Source organism: Pempheris klunzingeri, chromosome 3 (assembly GCF_042242105.1).
Source record: "Pempheris klunzingeri isolate RE-2024b chromosome 3, fPemKlu1.hap1, whole genome shotgun sequence".
Taxonomy (NCBI): Eukaryota; Metazoa; Chordata; class Actinopteri; order Acropomatiformes; family Pempheridae; genus Pempheris; species Pempheris klunzingeri.
The window spans coordinates 17,554,693-17,574,423 of NC_092014.1; the positions used below are offsets into that span (position 1 = coordinate 17,554,693).

A 19,731-nucleotide genomic window follows, 5' to 3' on the forward strand; every position below is an offset into this window, starting at 1 on the left:
CGTAAAAGTTAGCTCATCCCTTCTCTGTTTTACATCATTGTTGGCTTAATGCTGTTGGGTTTAAACTGCTGGTCACACATGTGATTTGATTTGACACCAGAGACTAAACAATAATCAAAACAAACCGACTGATCCATAAGGATGATTTCGAGGGTTGCAGTCCTTCTGTCCTTTTGAAGCTGCAGTTAAACAAGGTCGATCATGCCATGCTGTGCTTTTTCACAAGTGGAGAACTAAATATTTGTTTTTTGGTAGTGATGTTTTGATCATGCTAACTCTGTGCCCATTTTCATTCTGCTCTTTCTGCATCCCTGACAGACTTCAAGGCCTCTGATCGTATTGGCTGCACGGCCAATCAGGCGGCAGCCAGGCTCACCGAGGAGGGACACCAACAGTGAGACTGGAAAGCCCTCTCACCACACCTACACTGCTTCACACATCCCACTCCATTGTCACCGCTATGTCTATACCCAGCGGCAGCCCAGAAAGAGAGGGCTCTACTGGGGTGCCCCCTCAGCTAGAGTGTCCTTCTTCCCCTCCCGGCATGGACCCAGACCCCCCGTCTACGGGCAGCCCAGTGCTCAGCCCAGACTCCTCTTCCCATGATGCAGTGCTGTCGGCACCCGCAGCCTCCCCGGCAGACTCGGAGAACCTGAGTCCTGATGAACTGGAGCTGCTGGCCAAATTGGAGGAGCAGAACAGGTGAGATCAAGTAACATAACAGTGTCCTGAGACAGCCCCTTTTCTGCTAAAATTCTATCAAATTTTCCCTTAAACCTTGAATATACATGAACATGTAGTGTTTTCTAACTTCTTCCCTGTCTAACTGTTAAGTTAGACAGCTGACAGTTACAGCTGTCACTTCAGTGGGGTGGGCAAAAGCAGTCGTGACAGGAGTAATCACTGTGTCTCCTCAGTGTAGATGCCCTGTAAGGCACAGTGAATAAGAAATCGAAAATAAAAAAACATTTTAACCAATGAATCAATGATGGACATGAAAAGTCTATAAACTGTACATAGTTGATGTTGGAGGTAAATCTATTGATCAAACAAGAACACAAACTCAAGAAAATAGATAATAAGAGGACAAATAGGTCAAGTTAAAGTAGCCTTATTTCAGTAGCAGAAGCTGATGTGCAGAAAACAGTGAGAGTTGAAGGTAACGTTAAAACAGCATCTAATTAATGAGATGGTCTAATATGGGAGACAATTAGAACTTCTTCAACCGGAGACGAAAAAGTATAATCTCCAGGGTAACACAGCCATTCTGGCAGATGGCTGCTCATCATCCTGAAATGTTAACAATTTTACCAGCAACATCAAAGCGTGTGAGTTCTGATCGAGTACAGAGAACCTTTTGAGCATTGCTCAGTAAATTACCTTGATGGAAATGAACAGAATATTGCCAGTAATATGCTGCACAGAAGAAGAAAGGCACTCCTTCAATGTGAGAGCTTTTAAATCAAAGTGACACTTGAAAACAGTTTGATACTTTTTCCCCACCATTAACATTGAAATGAAACATCTTTCAAGCACACAGGAGATGAGAGTTTCATAAAAGGTTTAGGCTGCTTTAAGGCCGTAGTCACAGTGACATCTGGAGAAATAGTGTAATGCTGCATTTTGCGGCGTTTAGACACAGGGCCTGAAATATTGCCATTGTTCAAGGTGTTTACAGTACACACCCGTGTCCACTGAGAAGGGATATGTGTAAAATGACCACAAGGCACTGTCAGTTTGACCTAGAATCACAAATCTGTATGTCCTACATCTGCAAGAAATACACACCGGGCAATAAAAAATGGGTATGTAGGTTAGCGTTTTAGAAAACACTGAATAGGTGTGCACTGGGTACCATATCAGTACTGCATATCGTATTAAAACTCTAAATTGATATCATTTTAAATTTCGTAACGTAATTGTTATATCTCAGGTGATACAGTTAATGGTGATGTAAATGGTAAATGCTCTGTATTTGTATAGCGCCTTTTCTTCATATCACATCATTCACACATCATTCATACAGGAGGAGACTATTCTTTCACACAGTGAAGCTATGCTTCAGGAGCAAGTTGAGGTTCAGTGTCTTGCCCAAGGACACTTCGACATGCTGACTTACATTGTCCAGATCAACACTATAAATATTTTACTTTTATATCTGACACACTCAAAATGCCACCTGACATTCACTTCATCTGCACAACTTCCTGTCGTCTGTTGTCAGTCTCTCCATCACAGCAACACCTCAGCACTAAACCAGACAACCTTCAATTGTTGCTGGAAAGTAAAACCCATCCATGTACCCTTGATGCTACGCTGTGTTCTTTCGGGAAGCTTATTATTCAATCAGTTCAGGACCGGTTTCTCTGGGGATAATATCTCAACATGTTGGTTTCACTGTCATGTTTTGGAAAGTGATTTTTTTCTGCTCAAGGATGAGGTTAATCTCCGTGTTATGTAAGGTTTAATCCCACATGTACACATGTTCACCTGACATTAATGTGGTCCACCACTGTAGAAAAATACATTTAGCTTTGATCAGACCTTATTAAGTGCAGCACTGTGCTATATTAAATGTGAGCAGTCCTATACTGTACAGTTTTCCACCCAGCCATCCCATGTTTCAGCTGAGAGGTCACACAGGACGTAGGAGTCAAGTGACTTAAAAGAATCCGACATTTGGGGTCAAAGTGGGACTGAACCTTAACACCCTCGGGGTAAAGAGCAGTCTCTTTAATCACATCATCTCTGTTTCCTGCTGTCCTGCTGTGTGTCCTACTTCAAAAACACATTCAAAGGAATTGTTCAACAGTTGTGCTTGTTTGTCTTTTTGGGCGTTTTCTCTCTCATGCCAGTACGTGACACATACAGCCAGCAGCCAGTCAGTTAAGCTTAGCAGAAAGACTGGACTAGAAACCGCTATCCTTTTCCTGTCCAAAGGTAAAGCTCAGTAATTAACTTCATCTTGTGTATTAAATCTGCATAAAAACCAAAGTTTAAGAACAGCAAGTTGTGGTATTGTACAAGTACTATTTCTGGGATTTTTTTGCCCATAAAGGCAGCATATTAATTATTATTGGGTTGAGATTTGTAGTTGCTTTTGAAAGATATAAAAGAGTGTCTTATTGCTTCCTGTTACTGATGTCTAAATTTAAGTCCAGATTTTCCGCCCAAAAAACTCCCTTTGCTCCGATCGTGTATGCAAAGCCATGTTTTTGCTTTTAAATTTTCATAGCCAGTCAGCTGTGTGTGTAACATCCTCACGGGTCAGCCTCTGATTCTGTAGTTTAAGGTAACAAGCCCTAAGGCTTCTTTTGCCTCTGCAAGGTTGTACACAAGCTGTACTGATCCTCGCAATGTCACAGTCATCCTCAATGTCATATCTGCCTGCCATGACTCCTAATGCTCATCACAGCCTCCCCGTCACTCTCCAGTGTCTCTCCTATATTGTATGAGACAAATATACTGTGCCATATAGTCATGTGCCTTTCCCATCAGAAATAATCAATTGTAATTCGAGCTTCCTCACTCTTCACACAGGTTGCTCGAGGCTGATTCCAAGTCCATGCGGTCGATGAGCGGCTCAAGGCGCAACAGCGGCTCCTCGCTGGTGTCCAGCTCCTCTGCCTCCTCCAACCTGTCACACCTGGAGGAGGACACCTGGATCCTGTGGGGCCGCATCGTAAACGAGTGGGAAGAGTGGAGACGCAAGAAGGACAAACTCCTGAAGGTGGGGATCAGAGACTGGGGAAAATTAATTCATTCATTCATTTCCAGAACGAGTCACTGATTATAAGTTGATTCTAATCATAAATGAAAAAATCAATAAGAAGATTATCAGCCTCGATGTTTTATTCGTCCATCTAGTTCGTTTCACAAGGAAGTTTACATGATTGTTTTACAGAACAAAACAGAAAAAAAGGGCCCTGTAAATCCCTGACTTATTGCTCATTTTCTGCAGAGGTCCACATAAAATGTGGTACTTTGTTGTGTTTTTTTATTCATGAGGTCACATTGTGCGTCATTTTTAGCTGTGTGTCAGAAACATGAAGCTCACTGTTGTCTGAGAGCCCAAGGTTCCCGTACAACTGGACGTCTTTGGAAGAAAAACCTTCTTGATCTTTGCCTGAATCTGGTTCCATGTGTCAGTACAACAGTTTTGATATGACTACACCGATGCCTTTGAGCTGCACTTCACCAATCCGCTTCTCTCTTCACTCTCTTTCTTGCCTCCTCTCCTCTTTGTGTCTATCTGTGTCCTCTGTGACAAAAAGAGAAAACCCAGGGGAAGAGAAGATAGATGAGGGAGGGGACAGCAAAATACATCAGGGCAAAATGGGAGAGCAGACAAAGCAGGCAACGTAGTTTGTTTTAAATGAAAAACATGAGTGGAAGAGTGATACATCATCATATACCGAGTGGCTATAATTATTAAATCATACTAAATTGTCCTCGTAAATATGCCTATTCATTGTTCCATAATTGATTCGTCTTCTCATCTGTCTGCTCTTTACTCCTTAAGAGATGCTTAGAGATGTTTAAAATTGCATCCGTCACCACAAACGAGCAGCGAGGTATTAATCCTCTTTAATGTCTCTCTCTCTTTGTCCTCCAGGAGTTGATCAGAAAGGGCATCCCTCACCATTTCCGGGCCATCGTCTGGCAGCTGCTGGGCAACGCCACTGACATGCCGGTGAAGAACCAGTACTCTGAGCTGCTAAAGATGTCGTCCCCCTGCGAGAAGCTCATCCGCAGAGACATCGCCCGCACCTACCCTGAGCATGAGTTCTTCAAAGGTCAGGACAGCCTGGGGCAGGAAGTCCTCTTCAACGTCATGAAGGTGAGCCCTGCAGTATTTCACATCAACTTGGTTTGCACGTGTTTGTGTGTTTTGACCATGGGTACAGTATTTTAAATGTCCTTGCAGTTCAGGGCAATGTTGTCACGGACCTTTGTCATTCCTCAATCTTCCTGTCAACTCTCAACCCCAAATATATATTGTTCAAAAAATATTTACAGTCTTCTTCATTCACTAACTTTGTGTCTCTGCATGTCGACCAGCAGAATAGCGCAAACACAGCAGCAAGAATCTGCAGTGCTCTGCATGAATGTACCCATAGCCCCAAACGCAGTTGGGTTTTGAACATCTAACAGTCCAAAACAGTGCAACATAACAATATTTTTATTTACAATAATATAAAAACAGAATAAAGCAGCAAATCTTCACATTTGAAAAATTGGAACCAGTATTCTTTTGGCATTTTTGCTTCATAATTTGACTTGCATCATTGTCTAAATTGTTTGCTTCAGCATGACAATCAAGTTCTGTGTAGTAGTAGTCAGAGAGCCATTTTGAGACATTTCCTGCTGCAGTCATTCAGAAAAAGATGCATCAAACCGGAGGGATTTGAATGGCTGTTTGCACTTGCCAGGCTGAGTGTTGCCTTCCTAATGTAGTTTTGTTCATGAGACAAAAAGATTTGCTGTTCACAGCCATGGAAACAACCTTGTTGACCGTTTACACATCAGCTCCCCGGTAGCTCAGCTGCGCAGGAAATGAAGGGACCTGCGGTGACTTCTTGATCCTGCTGCTCACAGTCTGAATGTTCAATCAGGATTACGGATGTCAAATGTGCTGCTTTCTATAAATACAGCACATAGCAAATGTTGTGTGTGTGTGTGTGTGTGTGTGTCTTCAGGCATACTCTCTGGTGGATCGAGAGGTGGGCTACTGCCAAGGTAGTGCATTCATCGTTGGTCTGCTGCTTATGCAGGTAATGGAAAATTATCCATAATGAGGACATTTTGCTTTAAGGCTCAGTACAGTATGTCTGAGGCTCACTGTAATCAGTCCCGCCAGATTTCTCTGATTACTGCTCCCAAAAACAACTGATTATGTAGCAGATTCTTTGAAAAATTGCAGAGCAATTAAGTTGTCTCTAAAGGTTACCAGTGAAATATGGGAGTCACTGTATAATAAGCTGTGTAACATAAGCATTGTCTAAGTTGTACCTAATGAGGGAGCTTTACTGAGAACTCTCACCTCCTCCCAGATGCCCGAGGAGGAGGCGTTTTGTGTTTTTGTGCGTCTGATGCAGGAGTACCGCCTGAGGGAGCTGTTCAAACCCAGCATGGCCGAGCTCGGCCTCTGCATCTACCAGTTTGAGTATCTGCTACAGGTAAGGAGGAAGCAGGAGAGTCTATAAACAAACACGAGGCTTGCAGTGTAACTTTCATCCACAAAGGGGCAGCAAATCATTCGTTTTTACCTCCAACACATCACTTTCGTTTCATGTCATTTTGACTGTACTTTATTAGCTTGAAGCTTAAATCCTCCTTTTTTTAATCCTTAGGAGCAGCTTCCAGAACTGAACGTCCATTTTCGATCCCAGAGTTTCCACACGTCCATGTACGCCTCGTCCTGGTTCCTCACCCTTTTCCTTACCTTCCTCCCTCTACCTGTCGCCACGCGCATCTTCGATATTTTCATGTATGAGGTAGGAAACGTTTCGAGTCTGTGTTTTTAAGTATCTGAAGATGGATTTCTTTGTGTGCATTCTGTTAATGAAATATGTGGCCCGTCCGTAGGGCCTGGAGATCATCTTCCGTGTGGGCCTGGCCATCCTGCAGTACAACCAGACCGACCTCATTCAGCTGGACATGGAGGGCATGTCGCAGGTAACTAGCTGCAGAAATGAGTTTCATAACACAGATTCAGCAACAAGTCAAATGCTCCACGTCTCACTCGCCGTTTTGCACACAAGCTTCCTGAACTAGAGATCTGAACAGCATCTGTTTCACATTAATTCAAAACAGAAACAGAAACCAGGGCAGATGAGATGATGTATTAGGGTCTTCAGAGACCATTAACTGATCAGTTAATCAAAAAAAAACTTCAACTGTTGCTTTTTAGTAAAAAATCTACCAAATTAGTGAATTAAATCTGAATTCTAATAAGATATAAAAATCTAAGAAGAAAATAGTATAGATTGTACCTGGTTGTTGTATTTGTTTCACTTATACACTCTTTATACGCTTTACCTATTTCTTCTCTCTCTTGCTATTGGGTAATTGCACACCCTGAGGTAGGGCTGCAACTACATATATATTTATTAACTGATCAACCCTTTAGTTGACAAAATGTCAAAAAATAGCAAGATTTTCACTTTGACAAAGAAGCCAACAAACTAGATAATTTTGGCATTTTTTGATTGAAAAATGACTGAAATGATTAAGCCTCATCTCAGTATATGAACTGCATTAGGTTCTAACTCAAAAAAAGATATTTGTTTAAACTTTATTGTCTGTGAAGCTCCAAAAATGCAGAAGCTGCTGGCCAGCGTTGGGCCTCATCCGCTCTTCTTCACCCTTCTAAATTGTGTCTGCCCGCTTCTTCATAAAACATTAATGAGTATCTTTGTCTGTCTCTCTAATCTTGTGTGTGTTTCCCTCGGGGTCTGCCAGCATTTTCAGAAGGTGATCCCCCACCAGTTTGACAGCTGCCCGGACAAGCTGATCCTCAGGGCCTACCAGGTTAAATACAACCCCAAGAGGATGAAGAAGTAAGAGCACACTTTACTCATCTAACCGCTAGGCTAGGGCTAATTTTTGGTTTTTAACGTGAAAGTAAGCAACTTTTTTTTTGCTTTAACTTATCATTATGAAGTAAATGTGGATTGCACACTGTGCTATAGATTAATGACACCATGTGCATTTAGATTGGTTCCCTATAAACTTTACTGTCACAGTGAAATTCTGTTATTTGCCATTGAATTCTGTCAGTGAAATGACATTCTTTGTACTTCATCACTAAATAACACAACCTGCCTATTTATTATCACAACCAGATGTATTACTTTGCCTTTATCATTGCACTGAAATTGGGGTTTGATCATTCTCTTGTGGTAAATTTAGCAGTAGTGAAAGTCACTATATGCTGTTATGATCAAAGAGTTAATAAGCAGACTGATGGTTGAATGTTTAAAGACACCGACCCGGTTCTCTTTGAAATTAGAAATCCACGTGTCACAATAACAATTGGACAACCAATCAATGAGGCGCAGCAAAAAAACATGTACATTTTGTGGTAACATTGCAAAATGTTTGTTTTTTATCAGACTTGAGAAAGAATATACCACAATCAAGAACAAAGAAATGGAGGAACAAATTGAGATCAAGGTACGTATATTTTATGTCTTTGTTCATGATGTGGATATTACATTAAACACTTCTAGGAGTATTTTAAAGTTGGCCTTATAACTGTCCCCCCCCCCCCCCCCCGCTCTCTCTGTTCAGCGGTTACGCACAGAAAACAGGCTGCTGAAGCAGAGGATAGAGACTCTGGAGAAGGTAAGAGATGGATTCCAGCTTATCTAAATGCTAAAATAAATGAGGTCTATGCAGCTTCACTGAGACGAAACAGCCAGATTGCTCAGCGGAGGACTCTTCGCGTTCTGATCAGATCTAGTTAAACACTGCAGCGAGATAATGAAGCAGGTTTAAATTCTTGAGTTTGTGTTCCTCTCCTCAGGAGATTGTTGTAGCCTGTGTGTATGTGTGTTTCTTGGTGTGGATGCTTGCGGTTCACTCCTGTGTTTCTCCTCTGCTCCAGCACTCTGCAATTAAGAGACGCTGCAGTTCTTAAATCTTCTCTTCCTCTCTGAAATATTTTTTTTCTGAGCAATCTCACTGCTGCCTCTTTTTCTTCACAATCTCTACATGTCTTTAAATTCATTTCAAATGATTGACCCCTCAACCTGTGGTCCCGTTTCTTTCTCTTCCTTGAATTTCCTTGTGGGTATTTTGTTGTGATTTATCCTCCCCGTTGTCCTGCTGTCTTTCACTTTCTCTTCATCTCTTTTTTCATCCTCTTGTTCCTCTCCTTCGCTGCACTGTAGGAGAGTGCTGCTCTGGCAGACAGACTGATACAGGTAGGGTACTGTCAACCACTTTCCCACTGACCTTGCTGTCCCCTGTCCTACTCGCACCTCCCTCCTCCTCCTCCTGTTTCCGCTCTACTGCACTGCTTCTCTTCCTCTTCATGATGATAATCAGCCAAAAGTGCATGAAAGAGTATTATTTATGTTGCATATCCATTCAGTCCAGAAGACCGTCCTGTAATCCCTGCGTGCATGTATCTATGGTGGACACTCTAATATAAGGTTGTACAATCCCTGCATGTGGCATGTAAAACTATTGCTATAATCACTACTATTACAAATGGTCATTATAAATACACGTAGTTTACCAAAATGTGACTGAAATATCCCATGTAGTTCAAGATAAGACTGTTCTCAGTCTTTATGCTAAGCTAAGCTAGCAGCTGACAGCTGCTGTCTGTGGCCTCATACGGACAGGTATGTGGGTGGTATCGATCCTCTCTGCCAGCTCTCAGCAAGAAAGTCAATAAGTGTATTTCCCTAAATGTCAAACTATTGCCTTAATGCTAAACAATCTACTCTGCACCATGTAGCAGAGTTCCCTGTAAGCATAACAATGTTGCATTCCCTGGATGCTTCTTCCCTACATTGTCATGCAGTCTGTATTTTTAAATTTCAATTTCAACGCTGATCCTCAACCCCATTCTTCCAGGGTCAGGTGACGAGGGCGCAAGAAGCAGAGGAGAACTACGTGATCAAACGGGAGCTGGCTGTGGTGAGGCAGCAGTGCAACACGGCCAGCGAGAGCCTTGAGAAAGCACAGGACACCATCAGAGAGCTGCAGCAACAGAAGGTAAACACAACCCACAATCTGTGCACAGACACAGTGTGGTGACAACAAACACAATTGTTCTGCACAGAGGACGTAGGCGGGCAAAAAGTCGCTCGCCCTCGTGTATGTTGAAAAAGAAATTTATGTTGTAAGATTTTCTCTGAAGGCAGAAGCAGTTAATCTGCATTTCTGTTGAATGGTTTCATTAGGTAATGGTTGTTTGAGTTGATACCATGTTGTATAAAAGACACAACAAAAACAGTTACTAAGGACAAAACCCTTTCTCCAATCTTAATTACTTAAAGGACTAGTTCAACGCGTTAGCATTCCGTCATCCAATCCACACGGTCTCCATCTTCTGTAAATAGCGTGCTGCATGTGGAAGTCTGTAAGCCGCAGCTCCTGGGAGCTGAGTGAACAGCCAACCTGCTTTCACCAGACTGACTGACAGCAGGGAGTTACTGCACCAATACAGTTTCATCGACAACGCTTCTAAAAAATGCTTTCTATTTGGATTGCCTGTCAGAGAGATTAGATGAGGACAATGATACTACTATCATATCTGTTTGCTAAATGTAAAGCTGGACCCAGCAGCACCTTAGCTTAGCATAAAGACTGCAAACAGGGGGACATGGCTGGCTTGGCTCTGTCCAAAGGTAACAAAGTACCCTCAAAGCTCACTAATTAGCATGTTATATTCCCTTTTGTTTCATTTATATAAATCACAAACTTTATACAAATTGGTGTAAACAAACGGTCACGTCCAGGCTAGCTCTTTCCACCCGCCTCTGGTGTTTATGCTAAGCTAAGCTAACCGTCCCTATTTTACAGACAGAAGTGAAAGTGGTGTCAGTCTTCTCATCAAACTCTGAGCAAGAAAGCAAATAAGTGTATTTCCCACAATGTTGAACTTTGATAAGAAAAAACATAACAGTAACAGATTATCTGTTATCCTGCAGCATCCGGTCAGTCTTGCGTCAGGTTTAGAGCAGACAGTGTTTGACCTGAATGAACTAATTGCAACACTGAATGCCTTCAACTTCGGTGGAAATTTGTTCACATGTATGCAACACAAGTCACCTAAACATAAGACCTGTTTTGCAATCCAACTACATGGAAACACTTGCACTACACAGATTTTATCAAAGGTTGTTGCTTCTTGAACCCCGTAATACAATTTTCCATTACAAAGAAATTATATTTAAAAAAAAAAAAAATTTAAAAAAACATTGCAACACCATTTTCTAATATAGGCTGTCACTTTAAGAATCTATGGCTATCTTGAAAAATGCTCTATAGATAAAATATATTATCATCCTAGTTGAAGTCATTGGTGTAGTTTCAAAGTGTGTTACTTAAGGAAATAAAAGACTGAGAAAATGGAGGAGATGGTACACAGGGTGATAAAAGCATGGACTCAAACTGCACAAACCGCAAATTATGAAATTTTCACAGGAAAATGTCAGAGGAAAGTGAGGTGTAATATGATTGTCACAGATTTTTAGATTTCTGTGTCATGAACGCGTTCAGAGATGTCAGCTTTAAGGTGCAAATACAGCATGAAAATAGGAAAGTTACTCCACAGCAACCTGTGATCTTAAGGGCTTCCTATCAGGTTTTTGGGGAGTTTCCAGCAATGTAAAGATGAAAAAACAAAATATAAATGCTTCCCTTAGTAGTCTGCCGGTTCCATTTATGTGTGGGGACCAGGTTACAATATGGAAAAAAAGCAATACATTTTCAAGTAAAACTATTATTGTGCCAGTTTAGTGTCTTTACATTGAAAATAAACGAAACAGGGACCCACACACAGACACATTTCTCCATAGCGCTGCACAGGGTCAAAAACCCCACAGGGTAGCCTCTCATGCATTTTAAATAATGATATCACCTCAGTCACATATTGAAACGTTCCTATAGTGACTGATGGTGCAAGTTCGCCTATCATCCTGCTTTTATTGAGTTTTATTTTGCCAGCTCTGTTTCTTCCGAGTTATTCAAACAACCACACCGTCAGTTCTGGATAATTATTACATCTGAGGGCACCACAGACTGTAGAGTCCTTTATAAAAGGACTAAAAACCTTTCTCTTTTGCTGTTTTTATGATGCTGACTGATTTTTCAATTGTTGATTTGCCTATTGGTGTTTTATGTAGCACTTTGAGATTTGCTCATGTAAAGTGCACTACAGATAAAATGCATTATTATATGAAATATATATCAGCATATATATGAATACATCAGCAATAATAAGCTAATGTGATCATATGTAATAGTATAACACCCACAGGGGCATTTTATATGAATGATAATGATGATTTTATGATGATTCATATAGCGCCTTTCAAGGAAGCCAAGAACACTTGACGTAGGGAGCAAAGTACAGAAAGCAAGAGCAGGAGAAAAGTCAGGTCGTAGGTTATGGTGAATAGGTGGTGTTGGTGTTTGCATTTAAATACGTTTATTTTAAATAAGTCAAGTATATTTTGGCAATAATACTTGTGTAACATTTTCAATACAGGACTTGTACTTGTAATTTAACGTTTTTACTTAGTATTACTAGTATTGTCACTTTTTTAAGTTAAGGGTCTCCATCTCTGTATTTTGCATATGAATGTCATTTCTGCCAATGTACTGTATGATTTCTGGTCCTACAATATGACAACACATTTACAAGACCACAGCTTTTCTAAAAGGTGAAGAGCACAAAGTTATTTTTCTACACAGACAAGTAACTAATAAGTTTACTAATAAGTAACTAGTAAGTTTGTAAAAAATGAAAGTTTCACAACACCTTTAGCATTTAGACTTGTTAACTTAGACAAAAACAAAACCCTTCTGGTCTGGACCAGCGATCTTTGCAAAGGAGTCACAGTTAAAGTTCACACTCATCTCATCTCTGTGAGAGTATGATGTGTGACAAACTTCATACATTGTACTCCTCTCTTTTCACTGCTGCACACACTCGCACAGAATGAAGGCAATAGTGTGAATGTGAATTAAGCAAATGTTAAAAAATGTACATCACTCCTTTTATTTTTTGTTTCTAACCATAGGATCTGAGCTCTAAATGACGTCATTGTGACAGGTGATTTTATTCCAGTTCACAATGCTGGCACCCGTCACACATCACAGTTCACACACCTCCAGACACTCACAGTCTTCCTTGATAACCAAGACTGAGAAGCCCAAAATGACAAATCGATACTCTTTTATGCACGCTATGTACTTGCCCAATTTCAACCTTATGTATTTTGCATCGTAGGAACGTAAGTTTCCACTGACGCCTGTAACCCTGTAGTTTCACTTTGTTGTGGTGGCATAAAAATGTACAGTAGCTCTCTATCTTCTGGCAGGAGGGACATATGATACCATCTTCACTTTGCTGATCAGCTATTTTGAATACAGGTTACTAGGCGGACATTTAACAAGAACTGGGGCACAAGTTAAGTCCTCATACAAAATGAAAAGCCTTGAACAGTTTCCATGTTGTTACATCATGCAGACTAGCTGCAGATGACCCTGATCAGGTGTTAATGTGGCACGTCATAATCGATAACAGTTTAAGTCCTCAGAAAAGGACAAACACTGGAACACATGGAAGGGTTCGGTGTGTGAAAACTCAATTTGCTGTTAGACTTCCAAAACAGAAGGTGCGAAAGAAATGGAAGAGAAAGAGATTTAAGAGCTTTTGGTAGAATTCAGTCATTCAGTCATTGAAGCACTGTGGTACGTATGACTAACTCCATCATCTGTAACTAAACTAACTGCATATGACAGTAAAGTGAAAAGTGTTAAGGGATTTCAATTTTGTCCAAGGCCAGACAAGGCTAGTCTAATGTTCCTAGTCGTTGGTAAATATCTTTATACCAACACAGTTTCATAAAAGCTCAGACCAACAAGTGATCAACATTGGCATCACTCCCTATAGGCCTGTTATACACTGTGGCTGTGTAACACCAGTGATGTTTGTTTCAGTACACAGAGCAGTTTGTGAGTAATCTGCAGACGCAGCTGGAGCAGTCCAGACTGCACGAGGCCGAACTGCTGGGAGCGCTGAAGGAAATGCAAGACAAGGTCCTCGATCTGGAGAAGGTGAGCTAACAGACGCACATTTTAGTCTGTGAGAGAGAAAACAGTTAGAAAGATGAGCAGAGACAGCAGCTGTAAATGTGTCACAGATTATCTTACTGTTAACTGACTGTGAAAGTGTCATGTTATGTCAAACGCAGTTGAGTTTTCATGCTTTCTGTTTTACTTCATGGGGTGTTGAGCACTCTGCTTCCTCCTGATAATGATTTTACTGTAATGTAAAACCGAAAGCTTGAAAAAGCCAGTATCCCTCTGTCATTGCTTGCGTGGCTCTAGACCAGTTTTTAAACCGTAAACATGGCGTGTTTGTCCACCCAGAGGAGCAGCTGCCTGCCTGATGAGAACAACATGGCCGCTCTGCAGGAGGAGGTGAAGCAGATGAAGCTGAGGGAGCTGGAGACACTGCGCTCATTCAGAGAGATGCAGGACACAGTCACTGAGCTCAACCAGCGCTGGCAGGTAACACAGACTACCTGTTTGTGCAAGTTCATGTGTCCCGTTTGTGTGGTTTCACAGTGTGCGCTCACTATTTTTCTGCAGCATCACATGTCCCGTGGCAGCAGCACAGGTGGTGGGGGCGGCCACTGGAAGGAATCCCCAAAGAAGAATGCCATGAATGAGCTGCAGGACAAACTGATGACGGTCAGACTGAGGGAGGCCCAGGCTCAGGCTGAGCTCCGAGAGGTCAAGCTCAAAGCCCTGCAGCTGGAGAGCCAGGTCAGACATACTGTACACACTGCCAGTCACTTATAGAGGGTATACAAACATGTCCTTTTGTCCAAGTCCTTTTCCTTAAAGTCAGTGCAGTTGGATTTGTTTCAGGCACTTTGTAAGAGCACGGATAATTATGATACATTTTTCACAATTTTCTTACATGTCATAGACTAAATGATTCTTTAATTAGTTCATTTATTGGTGAGCAAAATAATAATTTGTCTGTGCCCTACTCACCCTCTCATATTTGACTTCCTTCACTGCAGAACCAGATAAACAGCAAGCTGATTGGTCGCAACGACCAGGAACGCTCCGCCCTGCAGGACCGGCTCCAGATGCTGGCCAATCAGAATAAAGCTCTCCAGGCCCAACTCAACGAGATGAAAAGGAAGCAAGCCGAGTCCGACTGCAAGGTCTGACTGGAGAGGAACGAGAAAAAGAAAAGCAGCTAGCAGAGGAGGGGAGAGAAGTAGCAGGGGGAAAGGCCGATTGATGGGAAGAGCAGCATTGTGCCGGTCCAACTTGATGAAACGTAGAAGATATAAATATACAGTAAAGAGACAGTAATAGCTTGATGGAAACAAAAAAAACAAGATGAAGAGCAAAAAAAAAAACAAGGGAACGAGCGACAGAGAAGGATGGGGGAAAAAGGAGATTTTGTAGAACAGAATTACAAAATGTTTCAGGAAAAATGGATGGGAAATGTGCAGAGTCTTTATAGTCTGGGATTCATATGCAGAAAAGATGACAGACAGATGCAATGAAGGAGGCCTGGAATGAGAGATGGAAGACAGAGTAGGGCCTGCAGTTTATGATGCGTCATCAATATCCATCACTGAAAGCCAGTATATCATTGTCAGTGTCATCTCCTGTCTCTCTTTGTTTGGACCCGCTCTCCCCTCAGAGTAAAGAGGAGGTGATGGCAGTGCGACTGAGGGAGGCAGACAGTATGGCTGCCATGGCTGAACTCAGGCAGAAGATTGCTGAACTCGAGATACAGGTGCGTGTGTGTGTGTGTGTGTGTGTGTGTGTGTGTGTGTGTGTGTGTGCGCGCGCCCGTGCGTCTCTCTCTGTATTGGTGGTGCATACGTTAAATTTATGCAGGTTTTGACGTTTGCATGTGGATGATTGATGTAACAGTAAAAAGACTGTGACCTCATGTTTGTGTGTGTAAACTGTGTTTTTTCAGAAGGAGGAAGGGCTGATCCAGGGCCAGCTGAACCACTCAGACTCCAGACAGTATATCAACCAGCTCCGGGACCAGATCACTGAGCTCAAAAACGAGGTTGGACACACACACACACTGAACAGCACTGTTTATTTCATAGAAATACTCACTGTCACTTTCACCGCTGCAACCCAGGAAGGAATCATACTACTTCCTTTAAATATGTGCACAGCACTGTGCATGTTTGTATCCTTCTGTTAGACATACACAGACACACAGTGCGTTTATACTGTAGGTTGATCTCCTGCAGTCTGGCTAACCACCACAGAAAAACCTTGTCATCTACATGCAGCCTCATAACAGACGTCACTTTAACCCAGATACGCTCACAGTTGTGCCAATGTCTTTCTTGTAATAAGAGACCACTGCTCCTCCCCGGCAAACATATTCTCACCATTTGGGTCACAGTGAACTTCAAATCCTGAAAAAGGAGTCGAAGGTATTTTGATCTGCCGTAGATGAACCCACAGCTGTGAGGCTTTTGTACACTGTCGTTGTCAGCTGAAAACATGTATTTGCATTTTGCTGATTTCCACATTTTCATTTCACTTAAAAGCGACGTAAAGATCTTTCCAGCCCTGTTTTGGAGACTCAGAGTTCCTCACCCAGAATGCACCCTGAGCTTGATCATTCTGAGAGTGGCAGTGCGTGACAAAGAGGGAAGTGTTCAAAGTGAGGGGGTGTGATGAGACTGCCCTGCCCTTTAACGCTCCTCTCCTCTCTTTTCTTCTACTCCCCCCACCATTTTTTTAATCAAAGCAGTGGTTTTATAGATGAGACCGAAACTTGCATGAGTACAAATGTGGAAGCTGTGAACAATTTAGAAAAATCTCAGTACTCTAAGCGATAAGTTTCATATTGACAGTGCTGATACATGATGACAGATTGTACATAATGCAGCAGAAATGACTTTACACGCATATTTACACATATATAGATATATTCACTGTGATTCAGCTTGACATGAGTTAAGCAATTTTGTAAAAACACCACATTTCTCTATATTTAGGCATGTTGACAGTTTTCTGCTACTTTTGATATTAATATGTTTATATTGGAAAAACAAAATGATTTAAAAAAATTACCCCAAAAAACTGCTGTAGCTTGACAAGCAGTCAGACACAAAATATTTCCACTGGTTAACCACTGCCCCCCCGCCCCAAAAGTAGCTTGGGCGTTTGATAGGGGGAAACAAAAACCGCTGAGATTTGTCATGAGTCACTGTGGTACATGCAAAGGTGACATGCCAAAAGCATGCATCTGACTTTCCTGTCAGGACCACTTGTGTGTGATTTAACCCTTAAAGACCCCATTGGCCTATTTGCACAACTTCAAAATGGCACGCAAAATACAGATTAGTGTGTTTCACAGGGGGATTTTTTCGCACCCAATAACCTGTCAAAAAAAAAAAATTCCCCTGCTTTTGCAAATTCTCATCTAACAGATATCACACAGTGATCAGCCTTTCAAACATCAACATCAACACTGATCTGGAAGACGTGTGTGCACTTTTGAGATAAACACATAATAGACTTCCTCTATTATTGTATACTGTGTGGATTCTGATGTATGTAAAGGAAGGCATCTGCAGTCATTATATCTCTGCGGGTGCAGCAGATGTTAAAGGTTCTATAGAATTCTATAAACTATATCAAATGAACTTATCCTCTGCAGCAGAAGTAACTCTTGGTCTTGCTTTCCTGGGGGGTCCTCATGAGAGCCAGTTTCGTCATAGCATTTGATGGTTTTGGTGACTGCACCTGAGGATACAGTTTTTTCAGATTGGCTGACCTTCATGTCTTAAAGTAATGATCGACTGTTGCTTCTATTTACTTAGTTGAGTGATTCAGATTTAACTAATTTTGATACAAACTTAAAAGTGTGGGTGCAAAAATACACGTTTGCATAGTATAGACAGGGTGGGGATGAAGAATTAATTATTGAGAGACACACTACACACAACATTGACAAGTGAAATACACAATAATGTAGGCTTTTAAAATCTTAGCCCTCCTGCTTTCAGTAAATTAAAGTAGTGTAAATACCACTGAAAAATAGACAAAACCTGATTAAAGTAAAACATTCTTCTCTGTGTTCAGATCAGGCAGTTGCGAGGACACAAGGCAGCCCTCAGCTCCAGGGTCAGTGGTGGAGGTGGAAGTACCAACTACCCTGATCTCTGTCTGGCCAGCCCCACCTCTGCCGAGGGGGACTACCTGAGCTCAGACGAGGATCTCCTCACCAGCCCACTGCCTGCCAGCGCCCTTTACCCCACCCTGTCCGGCCCGTGTCACCCGTCTGCCCGCCTCGACAGCGAGGGTAGCACGGACAGCGAGGCAGATGAGCGGGTGCGGACACATCCGGATCCACAGCAGCTGTACGGCAGCATGGTGTGTGCCGAGGGGCTGGATAACTGAGGCCTGGAGGAGGAGTGACGGTTTCATTGGATTTCTTTGGCCAAAAGAGACACTGGAGCTCTACGGGACAGAACTACTACTGTAGACGGGGACTGCATTATCCAATCCAGTCCTCATTCTCAGCTTTTCCAGTGTTTACCTTTAACTTGATCCAGACATAGTGGCATTGATTGGACCTCTTCATCACTAACCCTTGTCTCCGCTCCTGTTACTGACTCCACCACCTTGTTCCCCACACCGTCTGATCCCGTGTTCCCTGACAAAAAAAAAGCCTCTCTCCTTGTTCCCACATATAACTACGCCAGAAACTGTCCATCAGAATACATATCCATCCAAACACAAACATATGACACAGAAGCAAACAAAATGGACTGAAACTGGACAAGCAAGACTTGTTGCTGTTCGCTGCTCCAAATCGACCACTGGACCTGAATCTGTGACTGTGACGAAGAGAGAAACATGGGTAGACAGAAATAACTCTCCCTATAAACTGAGTAATAGCCACTGGACACACTGTATGCTCTGTCTACCCATATATAACTCTCCTTCCTGATTGGTTCAGAGTGAAATACATCTCTATCCTCTCTTTTCCCTTTTTATGCCTCTCTTTAGGAAGAGACACAAACACAAAAAAAAAAGAAACCATCAGCCATCCATTTACCTCTCAGCAGTGTTAAAAAGACAATTGCAGTGTAGGAATATGTAGACAACAAACTGTAAGGACATCACAAGATGGCATTCATAAATGAATCATGAACTCTTTATCACACTAGATATGTGTGTCGTCTGTGTCTGTGATTTGCAGATGACGAGAAAGCAAGAGAGCTAATACAGCAGCTCGTGTCAAAACGCATGCATCGTAACCCACAAAAAAAGGAAGGAAAAAAATCAATGTTGCCAAATCTTTTGTTTTGTTTTTTTTAATTATTTATATGTTGTAATTTATTTTGATATTTTTTTTATTTTTTATATATGTATATGAAACTATATGAAACTATAGGAGTGTAGAGATACCGACAGAGGCCAAACTTCCTACACCGTCCTTTGTGCCAACCAGTCGTCTGTTACAGGTTTACTGTGACTGAGTGTTTCAGAGACGGAAAATGTGCTGCTATGATTTTGGATTTACTTCTTCCATTTTGTTCTCTCTCTTTTTTTGTTTAGTTTTGTTCAATCTTTGTGAGGTGAACATGCAACTTCCTGTTAACTCTGGCATAGATTAGGTTGAAAACTACTGTGCAGACTGATCGAATCTGAAAAGTGAGCAGTTTAACTTGATTTCTCCCCTGGAGCTTCTTCACCATTTAGCAATGACGGGAACAATTTGGTTTCCTATAAAACCAAGCATAGTCATTGTGTACGTGTGAGTTAAAAGAATAGCATTTTAGCAATGGGGTTTAGGAGAGAAGATGGACACCACCCTGCTATTTGTCCGTTAATCATGATGCTACAGCCAGTTAGCTTAGCAGGGGCTTCATGTGCTGGATTATTCCATGGCATAGTGACTTCTTGTGCACAGTCACAAGCCAGGCACCTAATCCCAACTTGTTTTTACTTTTAAGGTTTGGG

At 41.8% G+C, this 19,731-nt stretch overlaps 1 protein-coding gene across 1 annotated transcript; it reads left to right on the forward strand.

The window, feature by feature from the left end:
* The first annotated feature begins 460 nt into the window (after window positions 1-460).
* Window positions 461-18,162, forward strand: evi5l (ecotropic viral integration site 5 like). Its single transcript, XM_070827607.1, has 19 exons — window positions 461-702; window positions 3,541-3,730; window positions 4,616-4,840; window positions 5,700-5,774; window positions 6,054-6,179; window positions 6,354-6,497; window positions 6,589-6,678; window positions 7,465-7,562; window positions 8,118-8,178; window positions 8,296-8,349; window positions 8,898-8,930; window positions 9,592-9,732; window positions 13,690-13,806; window positions 14,122-14,262; window positions 14,344-14,520; window positions 14,784-14,930; window positions 15,422-15,517; window positions 15,707-15,802; window positions 17,845-18,162. The coding sequence occupies exons 1-19, from the start codon at window positions 461-463 to the stop codon at window positions 18,160-18,162; spliced, it is 2,571 nt and encodes an 856-aa protein (XP_070683708.1).
* Window positions 18,163-19,731: the final 1,569 nt, after the last annotated feature.